This window comes from Staurois parvus, unplaced genomic scaffold, assembly GCF_062004578.1.
Source record: "Staurois parvus isolate SC_StPar_1 unplaced genomic scaffold, SC_StPar_1.0 ptg000569l, whole genome shotgun sequence".
In the NCBI taxonomy this organism is placed as follows: Eukaryota; Metazoa; Chordata; class Amphibia; order Anura; family Ranidae; genus Staurois; species Staurois parvus.
Genome location: NW_028318365.1, coordinates 1,100,677 through 1,121,231, shown reverse-complemented (window position 1 = coordinate 1,121,231; position 20,555 = coordinate 1,100,677). Strand labels below are relative to the sequence as shown.

Sequence of the window (20,555 nt, the reverse complement as noted above, 5' to 3'; positions counted from 1 at the left end):
AAGATGTGGGTTAGAGAGTGTATGGCAGAGCCAAAAGATGACTGCAGTATTTAGAAGCGAACAGGGTCCATGGGACAGGTGGTTAGGTCACATAGTTACACCGTTCAGCTGGTTAGGTGGGTGTTTAGCAAACTATAGTAGCAGGGTTGGATAAGGGAAGTAGTGATTGTATCTGTGGACATGAGGTGTAAAGTGAGGGAGATATCTGTAGTTAGTGGATAGAGGCAGTGAAAGAAAATGTAGAGAGTTGAAGGTAGAGAAGAGTTCTTGGAGACGGAATAAGTGATAAAATAGGTCTGCTTGGCAGTGTAGAGACAGGAATTGTATTTTTGGAGGGCAGATTTATATTGGTTGAAATCTTTCTGAGACTTAGGCTGGCCATACACTATACAATTTTCTGTCCAATTTCTGCCCAATTGCCTTTAGATTTACCTTCAACTATGTAGTGCAAGGGTCTGCATAACTGGATACAATTGAAAGTGTTATTAGTTTTGACCTCCTGTTATATGGTTTTTGGTAAATCTAAACCAAAAATATCAAGAAAATTGTATAATGTATGGCCAGACTTAGTCTTAAGCAGCAGGTGTTCAAGAGTGCAGCTACATTTTTGAGCGTTCTGGTATCATCTGTTTGTATCATTGTATCATTGATGGAAATGATCTTCTGAGATGGCCCAGTGATCCATAATGACTGGATGAACCCAAATTTGATGGTTATTTGTGTAGTGGTTGGTGGGAATCCTTTGTGTATAGTCCTAAGGAGAAAACAGTCCCATGTTACATGACACACACTGCTGGGAAATTTGTAATTGGAGTTCTTAGTTTACACTGATCAGACACATCATTATTCAGGGGGGAGTTTGTAAAGGGTTCATAGTTTCTTCTAGTTTACTATGAAACAATCAATAAATACAATTTAAAAAATGGTTATTCAGATACTGTGTATACCGTGAGAACTCTATGTATTAGAAATTTACTTGCGTTTGTATTTCTAGCTCAGCCATCACTAATAATTAGTGATGGGCCGAACACCCCCATTTGGTTCACAGTCAAACATCTGAACCTACAGAATGTTCGACCATGAACTTCGGACACTGAACCGAACAACTGAGCGGTATCTTCCTGCTTCTGAGTATATGGTGAGATCCCACTCAGTGACTACAATCCAGCATGAGTTCTATTATGAAGTCACGCTGTATTTTAGTAGGGAGACATTCATTTATGTTCCTGGAGTCAGTGGGTTTCCCCTCTGACAGCTGAATGTTGCAAGATTTGTCTACATTGCCTGACAATTAAATACAAAAAATGATAAGGGGTCCCCCTCACATCCATACCAAGCCCTTTGGATCTGGTATGGATTTTGAGGGGATCCCCCACCCCAAAATAAAAAAAATGGTGTGGGGTACCCCCCAAAATCCATACCAGACTCTTCTCTGAGCATGCAGCCCGGCAGGTCAGGAAAGGGGGGGACGAGCAACCCCCCCTCCTCAACAATACCATGCTACATGCCCTCAACATGGGGAGTGCTTTGGGGCAGTGGGGCTCCCCCCAAAGCACCTTGTCCCCATACTGATGGGGAGAAGGGCCATTTCCCCACAACCATGACCTTTGGTTGTGGGGGTCTGTGGGTGGGGGGCTTATCAGAATCTTGAAGCCCCCCTTTAACAAGGGGACCCCCACCATGTGAATGAGTATGGGGTACATGCTACCACTACCCATTCACACAAAAAAAATGTAGTGAAAAAAAGACAGGAGACAGTCTGTGACAAGCTGTTTGTTAAAAATAAAAATTAAAAAAATCTGATCTGTGGTCAAGTGCATTGCTTTGGCCAATCACAATGTACTGTCAGGGCACAGTGCATTGTGGGGCAGGGCAGGCGAATAGCCTGCCGAACACATGAATGGCCCATGTTCAATTCAAACATGCAGCCCATCCCTTCTAATAATCCCCATAATGTGTCTAATAGGTTTACTTCGTATGATCAACAGCTCCATCTAGTGATCATAATACAGTCGTTTTTTTAAATACCTCATTCAGAAATATATGACTATATGGCCACTAGAAGGAGCTGACGATCACAGGAAATTAACATACTGGACACATTAAGGGAATTATTTGTGAAGGAAACTTTTAGACCCCCTAGGTGAATAGCCAATATTCATCCATCTGAGAGGCAATTTACAGTCATGGAGGCAGTCATGTGAGATTATCACAGGGAAGCCAATCTCTCCATAGGATGTGTACATATAGACATATTTGGGGGTATCTCTTTCCCCTTCTATATGATCTTTATAGCACCACTGACTGCCAGTACAGACATTTCTGCTGTCATTTGTCAGATATCATCCAATCAGGATGAATGTTTACGGTTTCTGATTGTCCTTTCTACAGGGTCAGCTTCTGGTGTTCTGGGATATGGCCCACAAACCACCGGGGATCTTATCATATATTCTCTAGAGGATCTGAAAGGATGTGATTTCAAGAGATTTAGGAACAAATTGTCTGATTTCTCCTATGGAGATAAACATCCCATCCCTCGAGGAAGACTAGAAAATGCAGACTGGATTACCACCAAGGACCTCCTGATAGACACATATGGAGAAGAAGGTGCTCTGGATGTCACAATTAAAGTCTTTACACTGATCAGTCTGATGGGACCTGCAAATGACCTCCAGGAGAGGAGAGCACAAAATGGTGAGTTCCCATCTATAGTGACCCATTCCTACCAATTCCTGATCAACATCTGTGTGAGGAAGAACTATGAATGTCATACAGGGAAAACCCGTGACCACTCATGAGCTTCTAATGGGATGAAACCAACTTTACTAAGGAAGTTTAAGAGATAAAATAAATTTGGGTATCAAAATTGTGGATCAAGGAAAAGGTTACAGAGTTCAGGAACAATCTAAAAGGGAAGCAGAGTAACAATTCTCCAGGATGCTGACAGTCACTCATCATAACACAATGACTTCACTGACATTGCAATACAGTTGCAGCCACTTGCCTCATAAGTTTGGCTTGGTGTTCTGAAGTTCGCCATACATGGGTCAGATTTATTTGATGAATAAGTTGGCTGCTTAAAAAAACTGAACATATTCCTCCATTGACGTAAGTGAGGTGGATGAAGGAATCCTCCCTGCTGCACTATCGTATTCTGACAGTGAGACTTCTCTGCTGTCAGAATGCACTGATCAGCATTGCAACCAACTGCTGCAAATGCTGATCAAGTGAACACATACCAGCAGTTATGCTTTGGAGGAGCTGATCGTTAGATTGACTCATCAAAAACTTTAACAGCCATAGACTGTTAAGGTTCCCTGCTGAAACAGCCAAATTTCCATCCATCTATGGCCATCTGAACCTCCATTAGAAAAAGAAGCCAATACTCCAGCTTCTAAGTGTGTGCCAGTAAAATTCTGCAACGAGTATTGGGGTCCGACCACATTCACATCACTGCAATGTTCTGAGATGTTATCAGGCACACAAAGACCTCTCCCCATCACCTGCAGAAAGAAATAAGATGAGAAGAGGATCCAATCTCCAGAAGGTTGGTGGGATTATGGTGACTGGGAGTATCTACCATAAGAAATATATTCATAGAAATACATGGTAGAAATATCAAAGGTTATTCAGGATTAATCAGTTATCCAAAATCAGATTTAAGGGGAAGAGATTTTCCTGCACACATCCTACTTCATATACAATAATAGAATTATTTCTTTACAGCCAAATTAAAGAAGATGACACACAACAACAGATTAGCAGGTTAGTAGGACATCCAAGTTTGATATGAAATCTGTTCTGGATGAACATTTTCTTCTCTCTTAAGCTGGAGATACACACATAGGTTTTTTTTTCATTCAACCAGCAGATTAAACCCCAGAGAAAAACCCCAGAGATCCCCACATCCACAAAAGCAATGTGGATACATAGATCTCCGCATTGTCAGAATACACTGATCAGTGCTGCAGCCATTAGCTACATGTTGGCTTAAATGCTGGACAATTCTAATGACAGGCTTCTGTTAAACACACAAGGCTACACACATATCGGAATTTAGCCAGTTCTGGAAATAATTAAATTTCAATACATTTATACTAAGCTTTAGTCTAGATCAGTTGCATCTAAACTGATTTGGCAATTTGCTTTCTTTATCTGGGCCTTGGGGCATGATTCCTCCCACTGACAACAATGGTGGGGCACTATTCCTCCCATTGATACAAGATACTATTCCTCCCACTGAACCAGCAATGAGATATAACTCCTGCTCTTGATATCAGCAATTGAGCACCATTTCTCCCATTGACACTAACTATGGATCCCTCTGACACCAATGATGGGGCACTATTCCTCCCACTGACACCAGCAATGGGGCACTATTCCTCCCACTGATACCAATGATGGGGCACTATTCCTCCCACTGATACCAATGATGGGGCACTATTCCTCCCACTGACACCAATGATGGGGCACTATTCCTCCCACTGATACCAATGATGGGACACTATTCCTCCCACTGACACCAATGATGGGGCACTATTCCTCCCACTGACACCAATGATGGGACACTATTCCTCCCACTGACACCAGCAATGGGGCACTATTCCTCCCACTGATACCAATGATGGGGCACTATTCCTCCCACTGATACCAATGATGGGGCACTATTCCTCCCACTGACACCAATGATGGGGCACTATTCCTCCCACTGATACCAATGATGGGACACTATTCCTCCCACTGACACCAATGATGGGGCACTATTCCTCCCACTGACACCAATGATGGGACACTATTCCTCCCACTGACACCAGCAATGGGGCACTATTCCTCCCACTGATACCAATGATGGGGCACTATTCCTCCCACTGATACCAATGATGGGGCACTATTCCTCCCACTGATACCAATGATGGGGCACTATTCCTCCCACTGACACCAATGATGGGGCACTATTCCTTCCACTGATATCAATGATGGGGCACTATTCCTCCCACTGATACCAATGATGGGGCACTATTCCTCCCACTGACACCAATGATGGGGTACTATTCCTCCCACTGACACCAATGATGGGGCACTATTCCCCCCACTGACACCAATGATGGGGTACTATTCCTCCCACTGACACCAATGATGGGGCAGTATTCCTCCCACTGATACCAATGATGGGGCACTATTCCTCCACTGATACCAATGATGGGGCACTATTCCTCCCACTGATACCAATGATGGGAAACTATTCCTCCCACTGACAACAATAGTGGGGCGCTATTCCTCCCATTGATACAAGATACTATTCCTCCCACTGAACCAACAATGTGGTATAATTCCTGCTCTTGGCATCAGCAATTGAGCACCATTTCTCCCACTGACTCTAACCATGGAGTACTATTCATCCCTCTGATATCAATGATGGGGTACTATTCCCCAAACTAACAACAATAATGTAGCACTATTCCTCCCACTGACACTAATGATGGGGCACTATTCCTCCCACTGACACCAATGATGGGGGCACTATTCCTCCCACTGACACCAATGATGGGGCACTATTCCTCCTACTGACACCAATGATGGGGCACTATTCCTCCCACTGATGGCAATGATGGGGTACTATTCCTCCCACTGACACCATAAATGGTACACTATTCCTCCCTCTGACACCAATGATGGGGCACTATTCCTTCCACTGATACCAATGATGGGGCACTATTCCTCCCACTGATACCAATGATGGGGCACTATTCCTCCCACTGATGACAATGATGGGGTACTATTCCTCCCACTGACACCATAAATGGGACACTATTCATCCCACTGACAACAATAGTGGAGCACTATAACTCCTACTGACACCAATGATGGGTCACTATTCCTCCCACTGACACCAATGATGGGGCCACTATTTCTCCCACTGACACCAACAATGGGACACTCCACCTCCCACTGACAACAATAGTGGGGCAATATAACTCCCACTGACACCAATGATGGGGCACTATTTCTAAAACTGACACCAATGATGGGGCACTATTCCTCCCACTGATGACAATGATGGGACACTATTACTCCCACTGACACCAATTATGGGGTACTATTCCCCCCAATGACACCAACGATGGGGCACTATTCCTCCCACTGATACCAATGATGGGGCACTATTCCTCCCACTGATACCAATGATGGGGCACTATTCCTCCCACTGATACCAATGATGGGGCACTATTCCCCCCACTGACACCAATGATGGGGCACTATTCCTCCCACTGACACCAATGATGGGGTACTATTCCTCCCACTGACACCAATGATGGGGCACTATTCCTCCCACTGACACCAATGATGGGGCACTATTCCCCCCACTGACACCAATGATGGGGCACTATTCCTCCCACTGATACCAATGATGGGGCACTATTCCCCCCACTGACACCAATGATGGGGCACTATTCCTCCCACTGATACCAATGATGGGGCACTATTCATTCCACTGATACCAATGATGGGGCACTATTCCTCCCACTGACACCAATGATGGGGTACTATTCCTCCCACTGACAGCAATGATGGGGCACTATTCCTCCCACTGATACCAATGATGGGGCACTATTCCTCCCACTGACACCAATGATGGGGCACTATTCCTCCCACTGATACCAATGATGGGGCACTATTCCTCCCACTGACACCAATGATGGGGCACTATTCCTCCCACTGACACCAATGATGGGGCACTATTCCTCCCACTGATACCAATGATGGGGCACTATTCCTCCCACTGATACCAATGATGGGGCACTATTCCTCCCACTGATACCAATGATGGGGCACTATTCCTCCCACTGATACCAAAGATGGGACACTATTCCTCCCACTGACACCAATGATGGAGCACTATTCCTCCCACTGATACCAAAGATGCATTGTTTTACACTAATGCCTGACCAATTTTTTTTACCAAATGGCCACAGTTCAGCCCCTCTAAAGTCTTAAGGGCTAAACTAGCCATGAGTTAATAAAGTTTAGAGACCTCTAATCTGTATGATGTGTACACAGTTTGGAGGGTTCCACAATCCTGTATTTCATGGGATTTCTTCTTTTAGGTTTACATTCTTAGGATTTATAATTAGAATACAATATTTCCATAACATCTTTTCTGCATGGTTGAATTCCGTTTGACTTCCTTTTTTCCATTTTTTTTTTTTTGCACTTTATTGTCCCTGACATAATGTCTTTGAATTACTGTATGTTTTTGTAAGGTTTGTGCAGACTACAACCTTCTGTATTTATATAGTGCCTATCTATGATACTTGAACTGTGGAACTACTTTTGATCATTTTTGGTACATTGTACTTTGAAAAACCTTTAATTTTTTTACAGTAGAATACAATATTTCTAACTCTGTCTTATACTGTAAATACTAATACATGTGTGTACAAGGAATAAAATATTTTCTTTTCTCTCATAAAGACCTCAAAAAGGAATGCAGACAGTCTGTGAAAGAGACATTCCGGGGGAATAAAGAATATAATTCCCGTTTGGGGGAGGCTGCTTATCTACAGAAAAGATACACCAAGTTATCGATGACAAAGGGACACCAGAATAAAGAGGAAAAAGAACAAGAACTATGGAGTTCAGGCATAAGACATCTACAGAGCATAGAGAAAAGACCTTCTGATGAATACTCCCCAACCACAATCCAGGCTCTCTTTGACCCTGATGAATATGGTTTTATTCCTAAAATTGTGGTGTTACAAGGACCTGCTGGGATTGGAAAAACAATGACCTCCAAGAAGATCATGCTGGACTGGGCCTCTGGGGATCTCTACCAAGACAAGTTTGACTTTGTGTTTTATCTGAGCTGTAGAGAAATCAATACCATCCCTGGAAACATAAGCCTTGTGGGACTTTTATCCAGAGCCTGCAAATTGCAGAGTTCAGATGACCTTCTGTCTATACTGAAGGATCCTGGAAGTCAGAGAAAACTTCTCACTATAGTTGATGGGTTTGATGAACTGAGGTGGACTCTGGAGGAGGAATCTGAGGCTTGTCTTGACATTTCTATGGAAACCCACAAAGAAATAATTCTCCAAAGACTGCTCAGGAAACAGGCTCTCCCACAATCTTCTCTGATCATCACCACCAGGTCACTGGCCATGGAGAAACTTAACACACTGATTGATGATTCTCACATTGATTCTCGCAATGTGGAAATCCAAGGATTTACAAGGGAAGATCGAGAGGAATATGTCCATAAATTCTTTGGAAATAAGGAAGATGCAGACAAGGTTCTCAGTATAATAAAAGACAATCAAGTTCTGTACACCATGTGTGCCGTCCCCATCACATGCTGGATTGTCTGCACTGTAATGAAACAAGAAATACAAAAAGATTTGGGATTAATTCGGTGTAAAACGACGACTTCAATTTACCTTCTATACCTGGAGGTTCTAATAACCCATCACAGCAAGGAGCAGTCTGTACACAGGAAACAAACCTGTCTGAAGAAGCTGTGTGCTCTGGCCAATCAGGGAGTTCTGCAGCAACAAATCTTATTTGAGAAGAAAGATCTAGAAAGACATGGACTTTCTCTGTCTGAGGTGGAGTCTGTATTTCTGAATGAGAACATCTTTCATTGGGACGTCCGCACCCAGGCCTGCTACAGCTTCATCCACCTGAGTGTACAGGAGTTCCTTGCTGCTCTGTATTATCTGCTGGATGATGGGTTTGGATTTATGAAAGATATGCTTCTTCCAGAGATTTGTATAGGACTCCAGTGGGAATATTCTAGTACATTTTTCCCCCATTTAGCATTAGCTATACAATTCTTGTTTGGTCTCTTAAATGAAAGGCAGGTGAAGACATTCTCAGAGAGCACAGGCATCAACATCTCACTCCAAGTCATAACTGCAGTGAAATGTTCTGTTATGGAGCACATCAATGACACTTTCTTTACTCATACCATCTTCTGTCTGTATGAGACTCAGGATGAGGACTTCATTAGGAGAGTAATGTCTCATTGTCCACGTTTGTATCTGCACTGCTCACGTACCAGTCACTTATGGATGGACAGTAATTATTCCAAGAAGCTGAGCTATTGCTTGAAGAAAAGTACATGTTTACAGTCTCTATGTTTTTATTCATTTATTGTGGATCCAGAGTGCAAGAAAAATCTCTCTCCATTCCTACACAGGTGTCAGAAGGTCAGGTAAGTGAGTGTGAGGAGATAACTGAATTCAGAGAATGGACAGGAACCTGCATACAGTATAATGGTGATGATCAGACATGTTCTCCATCCACCACACTTATTAGAAGTCCAGGGAACTCATGCTTTCCTCAGTCCTAAATGATGGTTACCAATGTATCACCTCATACAAAACTTTTGGTAAAAATCACATCACTTACATAGTATTAACCCTTTCACTGCCACCTTATTATACCATTCATCACACACATAATAACATTTGATCAAAATTTACTAAAAAACACAAAACTCTACATTTTTCATAAACAGAGGATGTTTTTATGTTGAACATTTGTGTAAAAATTTATAAAAACTGTAAAACATTCAATCAGAGGTCTCTAAATACAAAAACTGCTGTGAAAGTCATGAATAATACTCAGATGGTTTGTAATATGTGTAAAATATCAGTTTCTATCTGTTGCCTTTTGAAGGGTAAATGTAACATTCCCTAACATTCATTTCAAAGAGAAAATAGCCATAAGAGCATTTTATCAATACAGAAAAAGCCTAACACTATAGTCTAAGTGTGGATTCACATATATGCCATGCATATTGAAGCTACATTTTCACAGCTAATTGACAAGGTATAATATCAATGAAAATATGCTGCACTACATATAACAAACTGCACAATACCTAAACCATATATCTATACATAAAACAGTGATGTCAAAAACAGAAACTAAGTGACTCCAAAAATATGTTAAGTAAAATGTATTAATTGTCCAAAAAATGAATTTGGTTAAAGTCCAATAATTTAGGTATTCTCCTGTGACCCCCTCCTTGAAATAATGACCACCATGTGCATCTGTCACAGAAATCCAGTGCAAAAAAAACCTCCACCATATATCTGCTCACCTCCAGCAGTGTGACCTCACATTATGCAATGTTTTGGTCTAACTGCACGTTTGATCCCAATAACATGGACTCTGTAGATCAAATTGCTGCAGGGTAGCTCCAAAAGATGCTCCCTCCAGATAACTGCATCATGCTCAGCCATATTCTTCATAAACAAAAACTCAAAATAGTGCTTCATCCTTCAAAACTTTTATTTGCACATTAAAACATAAGAAATGCACTTATGTTCCAGAGATCCATATCTGCACCATGTATGGTGAATGTCCTGTAATATACTAATTAGGCACAAGATGGCAGTATCATCCCACCACAACATAAAACTGCTAACAGGGATGATACTGCCATCTTGTGCCTAATTAGTATATTACAGGACATTCACCATACATGGTGCAGATATGGACCTCTGGAACATAAGTGCATTTCTTATGTTTTAATGTGCAAATAAAAGTTTTGAAGGATGAAGCACTATTTTGAGTTTTTGTTTATGAGGAATATGGCTGAGCATGATGCAGTTATCTGGAGGGAGCATCTTTTGGAGCTACCCTGCAGCAATTTGATCTACAGAGTCCATGTTATTGGGATCAAACGTGCAGTTAGACCAAAACATTGCATAATGTGAGGTCACACTGCTGGAGGTGAGCAGATATATGGTGGAGGTTTTTTTGCACTGGATTTCTGTGACAGATGCACATGGTGGTCTTTATTTCAAGAAGGGATCACAGGAGAATACCTAAATTATTGGACTTTAAGAAAATTCATTTTTTTGTACAATTAATATATTTTATTTAACATATTTTTAGAGTCACTTAGTTTCTGTTTTTTACATCACTGTTTTATGTATAGATATATGGTTTAGGTATTGTGTATTTTGTTATATGTAGTGCAGCATATTTTCATTGATATTATTCATTATTTAGCCCACTGAGACATGGGTTGTGTGCACTAGCAGCTACAGTTTATTTCATACTTCCTAATTTTTATTTACATTTGTATTCACCATAGTAAGAACTTGAGGTTATTCACATTATTAATTGACAAGGTAGTTGTTTGAGCAGTTTAGTTCAGGTTTACATCAGGTTCAGGACAGGAATAGATTAGGATCAGGTCAGGAATTTTCTCTGTTCACAACTGATGGCATATGCGGTTCAGAAGCATTTTCATAGAAGTCAATGAGCCTGAATTTGCATCTGAGCTGGACTGTACTGAAAACTGACGGGACTCTTTTTCAGTTCACACTGAATCTGCACACCAGTTGCACCACATGTATGTGAACAGGCAAATTAGAAACCAATGTCATGCAAATAGGAAATCTCATTTGCAATGTCATGCAAATTGGTTCAAAACACATCCAAGACACATATATGTTACCCAGATCGAAGAAGATTGGAGCAGAAGAGGAAATAGTGTGAGGAAGAGTTGTGCTCAGTGTATGGAGATCTCTGTGCTCCCCATTGACAGTGATGGATCTGATACTGCAGAGGGAACTGCTATACATTGCCTTGAAAAAGTCTTCCTCCCCCTTGAAATTTTCCACATTTTTTCAGGTTACAACCATGTGATAGACCAACACAAAGTGGCCCATAATTGTCTCTTTAGGCTCAGTCCCAAATTCAATTGTATGCTGTAGGATTCTTACATTACACTGTGTGAGTCTATGTGTTGCACAGGCCTGTGTTAGTGAATTGGTGGAGCGCTCCTAAAGACTGACATGTCACTGGCTGCATTTGTATTCAGCCTCCTTTACTCTGATACACCTAACTAAAATCTAGTGGAAACAATTGCCTTCAGAAGTCACCTAATTAGTAAAGAGTGCATCTGTGTGTCATGTAATCTCAGTATAAGAACATTGGGGAACTGGAGAAAGTACAAAGGGCAACCAAACTTATACGAGGCATGGCGGAGATCAGCTATGAGGAAAGATTAGAGGAACTGAATGTATTCTCTACTGAGAAGAGGAGATTAAGGGGGGATATGATCACCATGTATAATACATAAGGGGGGGATATGATCTCCATGTATAATACATAAGGGGGGATATGATCTCCATGTATAATACATAAGGGGGGATATGATCTCCATGTATAATACATAAGGGGGATATGATCTCCATGTATAATACATAAGGGGGGATATGATCTCCATGTATAATACATAAGGGGGGTATATGATCTCCATGTATAATACATAAGGGAGGATATGATCTCCATGTATAATACATAAGGGGGGGATATGATCTCCATGTATAATACATAAGGGGGATATGATCTCCATGTATAATACATAAGGGGGATAAGATCTCCATGTATAATACATAAGGGGGGGATATGATCTCCATGTATAATACATAAGGGGGGATATGATCTCCATGTATAATACATAAGGGGGATATGATCACCATGTATAATACATAAGGGGGATATGATCTCCATGTATAATACATAAGGGGGATATGATCTCCATGTATAATACATAAGGGGGATATGATCTCCATGTATAATACATAAGGGGGGATATGATCACCATGTATAATACATAAGGGGGGATATGATCTCCATGTATAATACATAAGGGGGGATATGATCACCATGTATAATACATAAGGGGGGATATGATCTCCATGTATAATACATAAGGGGGGATATGATCACCATGTATAATACATAAGGGGGATATGATCTCCATGTATAATACATAAGGGGGATATGATCTCCATGTATAATACATAAGGGGGGGATATGATCTCCATGTATAATACATAAGGGGGGGATATGATCTCCATGTATAATACATAAGGGGGATATGATCTCCATGTATAATACATAAGGGGGAGATATGATCTCCATGTATAATACATAAGGGGGATATGATCTCCATGTATAATACATAAGGGGGATATGATCTCCATGTATAATACATAAGGGGGGATATGATCTCCATGTATAATACATAAGGGGGATATGATTTCCATGTATAATATATAAGGAGGGATATGATCTCCATGTATAATACATAAGGGGGGGATATGATCTCCATGTATAATACATAAGGGGGATAAGATCTCCATGTATAATACATAAGGGGGGATATGATCTCCATGTATAATACATAAGGGGGGATATGATCTCCATGTATAATACATAAGGGGGATATGATCTCCATGTATAATACATAAGGGGGGATATGATCTCCATGTATAATACATAAGGGGGGATATGATCTCCATGTATAATACATAAGGGGGGATATGATCTCCATGTATAATACATAAGGGGGGATATGATCTCCATGTATAATACATAAGGGGGGGATATGATCTCCATGTATAATACATAAGGGGGATATGATCTCCATGTATAATACATAAGGGGGGATATGATCTCCATGTATAATACATAGGGGAGGATATGATCTCCATGTATAATACATAAGGGGGGATATGATCTCCATGTATAATACATAAGGGGGATATGATCTCCATGTATAATACATAAGGGGGGATGTGATCTCCATGAATAATACATAAGGGGGGATATGATCTCCATGTATAATACATAAGGGGGATATGATCTCCATGTATAATACATAAGGGGGGATATGATCTCCATGTATAATACATAAGGGGGGGATATGATCTCCATGTATAATACATAAGGGGGATATGATCTCCATGTATAATACATAAGGGAGGATATGATCTCCATGTATAATACATAAGGGGGGATGTGATCTCCATGAATAATACATAAGGGGGGATATGATCTCCATGTATAATACATAAGGGGGATATGATCTCCATGTATAATACATAAGGGAGGATATGATCTCCATGTATAATACATAAGGGGGATATGATCTCCATGTATAATACATAAGGGGGGATATGATCTCCATGTATAATACATAAGGGGGATATGATCTCCATGTATAAAACATAAGGGGGGATATGATCTCCATGTATAATACATAAGGGGGGGATATGATCTCCATGTATAATACATAAGGGGGATATGATCTCCATGTATAATACATAAGGGGGATATGATCTTCATGTATAATACATAAGGGGGATATGATCTCCATGTATAATACATAAGGGGGATATGATCACCATGTATAATACATAAGGGGGGATATGATCTCCATGTATAATACATAAGGGGGGATATGATCTCCATGTATAATACATAAGGGGGATATGATCTCCATGTATGATACATAAGGGGGGATAGGATCTCCATGTAAAATACATAAGGGGGGATAGGATCTCCATGTATAATACATAAGGGGGGATATTATCTCCATGTATAACATAAGGGGGGATATGATCTCCATGTATAATACATAAGGGGGGATATGATCTCCATGTATAATACATAAGGGGGGATATGATCTCCATGTATAATACATAAGGGGGGATATGTTCTCCATGTATAATACATAAGGGGGATATGATCTCCATGTATAATACATAAGGGGGGATATGTTCTCCATGTATAATACATAAGGGGGGATATGTTCTCCATGTATAATACATAAGGGGGGATTGCTGTAGGAAAGTCCTGGATTCTTTCTTGGATACACAGAATATAACTGGATATAACATTTATAGGTAAATTTGATGCAGGGAATATCCGATTACCTCTCGGGGGGTTAAGAAGGAATTTTCTTCCCAGCAGGTGCAAATTGGATCGTGCTTTGCTGGGGTTTTTTTCCTTCCTCTGGATCAACTGTGGGTGTAGGATTATAACTTTTTTTTTATGGTTGAAATGGATGGACTTTTGTCTTTTTTCAGCCAGACTAACTATGTTATTATAAATCCAGCTGTTCTGTGAAGCCCTCAGAGGTTTGTTAGAGAACATTAGTGAATAAACAGCATCATGAAAGCCAAGGAACACACCAAATAGGTCAGAGACAAAGTTGTGGAGAAGTTTAAAGCAGGGTTAGGTTATATAAAAATATCTTAAGCTTTGAACATCTCACAGAGCACTGGTAAATCCATCATCCCAAAATGGAAAGAGTATGGCACAACTGCAAACCTACCAAGACATGGCCATCCACCTAAACTGACAGGGCAATGAGAGCATTCATCAGAGAAGCAGCCATGGGAACTCTGGAGGATCTGCAGAGATCCACAGCTGATGTGGGAGAATCTGTCCACAGGACAACTATTAGTTGTGCAATCTGTAAATCTGGCCTTTATGGAAGAGCGGCAAGAAGAAAGCCATTGTTGGAGGAAAGCCATAAGAAGTCCTGAATGCAGTTTGTGAGCAGCCATGTGGGGGACACAGCAAACACATGGAAGAAGGGGCTCTGGTCAGAGGAGACCAAAATGCAACTTTTTGGCATAACAGCAGAACGCTATGTGTGGGGGAAAACTAACACTGCACATCACCCTGAACATACCATCCCCACCGTGAAACATGGTGGTGGCAGGATCACATTGTGGGGATGTTTTTCTTCAACAGGGACAGGAAAGCTGGTCAGAATTGATGGGAAGATGGATGGAGCCAAATACAGGGTAATCTTAGAAGAAAACCTGTTAGAGTCTGCAAAAAACATGAGACCGGGGCAGGACATCCAGCTAGAGCTACAATGGAATGGTTTAGATCAAAGCATCTTCATGTGTTAGAATGGCCCAATCACAGTCCAGACCTAAATCCAATGGAGAATCTGTTGCAAGACTTGAAAATTTGCTGTTCCCAGATGCTCTCCATCCAATCTGACAGAGCTTTAGCCATTCTGCAAAGAAGAATGGGCAGAAATGTCCCTCTCTACATGTGCAAAGCTGGGAGAGACATCCCAAAAAGACTTGCAGCTGGAATTGCAGCCAAAGGGGGTCCTACAAAGTATTGACTCCAGGGGGCTGAATACAAATGCCGCCACATTTTTCTCAGATTTATTTGTCACAAATGTTGAAAACCATTTCTCATTTACCTTCCACTTTACAATTATGTGCCACTTTGTGTTGGTCTATCACATCCAATGCCAATAAAATAAATTGACGTTTTTGGTTGTAACATGACAAAATGTGGAAAATTGCAAGGGGTATGAATACTTTTTCAAGGCACTGTACAGAATAGAGGATATAATGCTGCAGTGACAGAACTCCGCTGTGTACCTTGGCTGATATGTGAAGGGTTCAGTCCAATAAACTTGTCACACAATGGAGTCTCATCTTCCTCACATTGTTTCCATTATGTATAGGAGATCACTCTCTAACATTTTACAGGTGCATCTCAATAAATTAGAATATTATCAAAAAGTTAATTTATTTCAGTAATCCAAAAACTGAAACTCATATATTCTATAGATTCATTACACACAGAGCAATATATTTTAAGCATTTCTTTCTTTTAATTTTGATGGGATCCACCCCAAAGTCTGGAGCGATGCGCTGAGAGCATGATATGGCCGCTCCCTCCCCCTCTACAGCCCAGCACTCCAGTGAGCATGGTGGGGGGGGGGCAGAGCAGACAGAGATGAATGACAGTCTTGTTGTCTGTGATCATGTGATCGTTGAGTTCTCACCCTTAGAGCCAGCCGGTGAGGGACAGATGCAGCATCCACCTAGGTAAGTAGAATTTGAAAAAACGAAATGCCATACTTTTCTTTTATGGTGTTTTTACTTATTTATTACTCTAACAAGGAGTAGATCATGGTCTTAGATACATTTCTGGCCTTCATTGTATCCATAACCTTGTGTACAAGTTCTTACTGCCCTCTTACTTAAAATATAGTTCCAGCAGTAGTGGTAATAAAAGATTTTTTCTTCCGGAGAAATTTAGAATCCCCAGAGTTACTCCTATTCCTCTGTTTACAAAAGTGGGTGAAATCGGAGATTCTAAGATTCCTCCACCTGGAAATCCTTTCCTCCACTACAAATCCAATCTTCTCTCCCTGGAAATCTGTTACTCCAATACTGGAGGCAGTAGACACAAGTTGAAAGGTTCCCTTTTCATTTCTCCCTTTTCTTAACTTCCAATATACAGCACAGACCCCCAACATGAAAGGATTATAGGGGGTCTTGTTATTATAAATACACATAAAGAGGATTCCACTAAATCTGTATGGGGGGAGATGACCAGTGGGGTGAAATGATGACTTTAATCCCTCACATTTCACTTCATTGGCATCCAGTATTGTGATCCCATCAATAGATTCTATGACCTTCCCAGTGGGTCTGCATCTTGTAGAATTTGCCCAATGTTCAGCAGTGGTGTCGTCTGACATATCACCTCCTTCCATGTCAGGTGTGATCTGCCAGTCATTCATTGGTGGGCAGAAATGGGTGTATCCAGCCAATGGAGGGAAAGCTTAGTGTTCAGAGATCTGGGGGATAGAAATAATGCCAGAGGTGTGACCAGGGCCAGAATTAGGGGTGGGCAGAAGGGGTGGATGCCCTGGGCACAATGGTTCACTGCAGGGATAGTGGTACCTTCCTTCTGTTACAAGGCTGACAGGAGAAGGGTTCAGTGGTAGTGATTTTGACAAGCAGGTGACTGCTGAGCGTAAGATCCCCTAAACTTACACATCATGAATGTGGGGGAGGGGTGCAGTTTGACATCTTTGCCCTGGATGAGCTTGTCCTGGAACTGCGTGTGACATCATCATCCCAACATTGGAGGGGCCAATTGTCTACAAAAGTGGGTGGAGATGAGAATGCCTGGACTGCATTTTATATTTGGAACCAAAGAGGTGTTCCAGGATGTTGCAGAAATTGTTAATGCATGAAACTTTATCTCTGGAAGGCCGGAGACCATATATACAGTATATATATATATATATATATATATATATATATATATATATATATATATCAGGGAATCAGAGGCCTCCTTTAAGTTTTGTATGGAGTGTGACTTCAAAGACTGCTTATCCCCACCAATGAAAAGTCCTCATCAGGTTCAGTATCAGACTGTAGAGCTGGAGGGAAGGGCAGCCATTTGGAAGAGATATGTTGGTTGTTACATTTTTATTCTTGTTTTTGGATGTAATACTGTACATTCTTGGGAGGTAACTATTATCTCATTATTGTATTTTAGATTTTCCAGTTGTGTTTTTTCCAGTAAAGATTATCTGGAAAAGGCCAAAACAGAAGGGTTCCCCTCTTCAGACAAAAAGAAGCCTTCTAAACTTTCCTGGCTGATTAACCCAGAGAGTAAAATTCAGGAATTATGGTAAGAGAAATCTGTGATTCTGCCGTGATCAGGAAATGTGATGTTTTGTGATAATTCCCATCTCTCAGTGTTTCCATATGTCTCTGGGTGTCCTCCATCCTCACTGATATAGAATCTCACATCACCTGTACTCTTCTCATGTGTTCTCCTCACTCTAAGGGAATATTTCTCTTCGTAATCCCATCCATGAGATTTGGGGTTCCTTTTAACCAATTCAATACCGGGCAATTTTACACCTTCCTGCCCAGGCCATTTTTCAGGTTTCAGCACTCTCACACTTTGAATGACAATTGCGCGGTCATACAACATTGTACCCAAACTAAAATTTTATCATTTTCTTCACACAACTAGAGCTTTCTTTTGGTGATATTTAATCACCGCTGGGGTTTTTATTTTTTGCTAAATTAACAAAAAAAGACCAAACATTTTGAAAAAAAAACACGTTTTTCTTTGTTTCTGTTATAAAAGTTTACAAATAAATAATTGTTCTTCATAAATTTAGGTATTCTGCTACATGTCTTTGGTGAAAATAACCCAAATTAGGATGTATTATTTAGTTTGTAGGAAAGTTATAGAGTTCACAAACTATGGGATAGATCTGAATATTGATCAATCCTGAAGTACTGACAGCCAATCTAATTTCTTGAGGTCCAAGAATGTCAGAATAGTACAGATATCCCCCAAATGACCCCTTTTTGCAGAGTAGACAGTCCGACGTACTTCATAAGAGGAATGGCGAGTTTTTTGAAGTTGTATTTTTTTGTCATAATTTTTGCGGAAAATGAAAAAATTAAAAAATATATTTTCACTATTTTTTTTACATACTGTCACCAGTGCAGTACAGCGTCATCATATAACTGGCATGGCGGTGAACAGGGACACTGACTGGTGACAGTATGAAAAAAAAAAATATATATATATATATATTTTTTTTTTATTATTATTATTTTTAATTTTTTATTACTTTTTTTTTTTTTTTTTTTAAGATTTTTTTTCATATTTTACTATGACCAAAGTAGTACAATGTTACCATAGTAACATTGTACTACTTTGGGGAAGTGATCAGTATTTAATTTTTTTTTTTTTGTTTACACAATTTGCTTATAGCAAAGAATTACTTTGCTATAAGCAAGCATTTACCTGAATGACATCGATTCATTCAGGGTTTTTTTTTTTTTTTGTGCTTAGCTGTGATTTGGTCACAGCTAATCACATGACATGTGCATGTGATCGCTGTGACCATTCACAGCTAGGCACTAGTATACAATGGATGGCATGAATGAAGCCATCCATTGTATACAACTGTCATGTGACCTGCTGTGATTGGCACATGGCAATAGAACAGTAAACCTGTACTGAAGAGTGGGCGAGCGTTGCTAGGGAAATGACTTACAGTATAATGTAAAAGTGATGGCTCAGGAGAAAAGCCGACAATGTCTGTTACAGAGGTTGGGGTGCAGACTGGCCAGTCTGGTCCCAAGAGGGGAGACTTCTTTGCAACAGCAAGTCCCTAACCTTTCCCTCCTAATCAAGAAACTTTCCTTAGCACTAGTTACTTTCCTTAGCAAGCAGAATCTCTCTCCCTACACTAGCCACTCATAGAATGTGTGCCAAATCCCAGGGGCAGGGACTTTTAAAGACCCTGTTGACCCAAGATGACTGTTATGGGTAACCAACTGGAACACTGCTCCATTGACCCTGGAAACCAAAGAGAAGCCATGTTTCCTGTGACTTCCACACAGGTTGAACGCCACCTACAGAGGAGATGGCAGTCTGCACCTGCAAGTGTGTACATGTGACAAAATTGGATAGCTTCTAGCAGGAGGAGTTGTTGGAACTCTCTCTGTTAGCAGATCCATCTCCCATAGCAATAGGAGCAGATTAGCACCACAGAGGTCTCCAACCAGTACACAGGAAAAAGAATTAGGTGACAGGCACACATTGACTATGTTCTAGGTACACTGGGACTAAAGTAGCAGTGACAGGTGGCAAAAGCAAGGGCTTTGCATGTCCCTCCTAAATGCACTGTGGTGATGTACATTATATCAAGAGAGTTTAGTAGAGATCATTTGTCTGTTCAAGTGAAGGTAGCCCATACATTAGACAATGGTAAAAATTCACTAAAGGTTATTGTCACAAGTTAGCCTGCAGCCTCCTGTTGTGTTGTCTTACCTCCTTGCTGTTCATGTTTCCCTTCACATGTGTGTTGTCTGTGCTCACCTATGGGCGTCATCTGCTATTCCCTGGGTTTTATGTCCTTCCCTTCCATCACT

At 40.8% G+C, this 20,555-nt stretch overlaps 1 protein-coding gene across 1 annotated transcript in view; it reads left to right on the top strand.

Annotated features, from left to right (window-relative positions):
- The first annotated feature begins 1,069 nt into the window (after positions 1 to 1,069).
- LOC149450644 (NACHT, LRR and PYD domains-containing protein 3-like) overlaps positions 1,070 to 20,555 on the top strand; it is a 108,762-nt gene continuing 89,276 nt past the window's right edge. The window contains exons 1-5 of the mRNA XM_089691685.1: positions 1,070 to 1,138; positions 2,340 to 2,694; positions 3,727 to 3,765; positions 7,474 to 9,211; positions 18,148 to 18,282. Coding sequence (XP_089547811.1) covers positions 1,070 to 1,138; positions 2,340 to 2,694; positions 3,727 to 3,765; positions 7,474 to 9,211; positions 18,148 to 18,282 — 2,336 coding nt within the window. The remainder of the gene's footprint in view (positions 1,139 to 2,339; positions 2,695 to 3,726; positions 3,766 to 7,473; positions 9,212 to 18,147; positions 18,283 to 20,555) is intronic.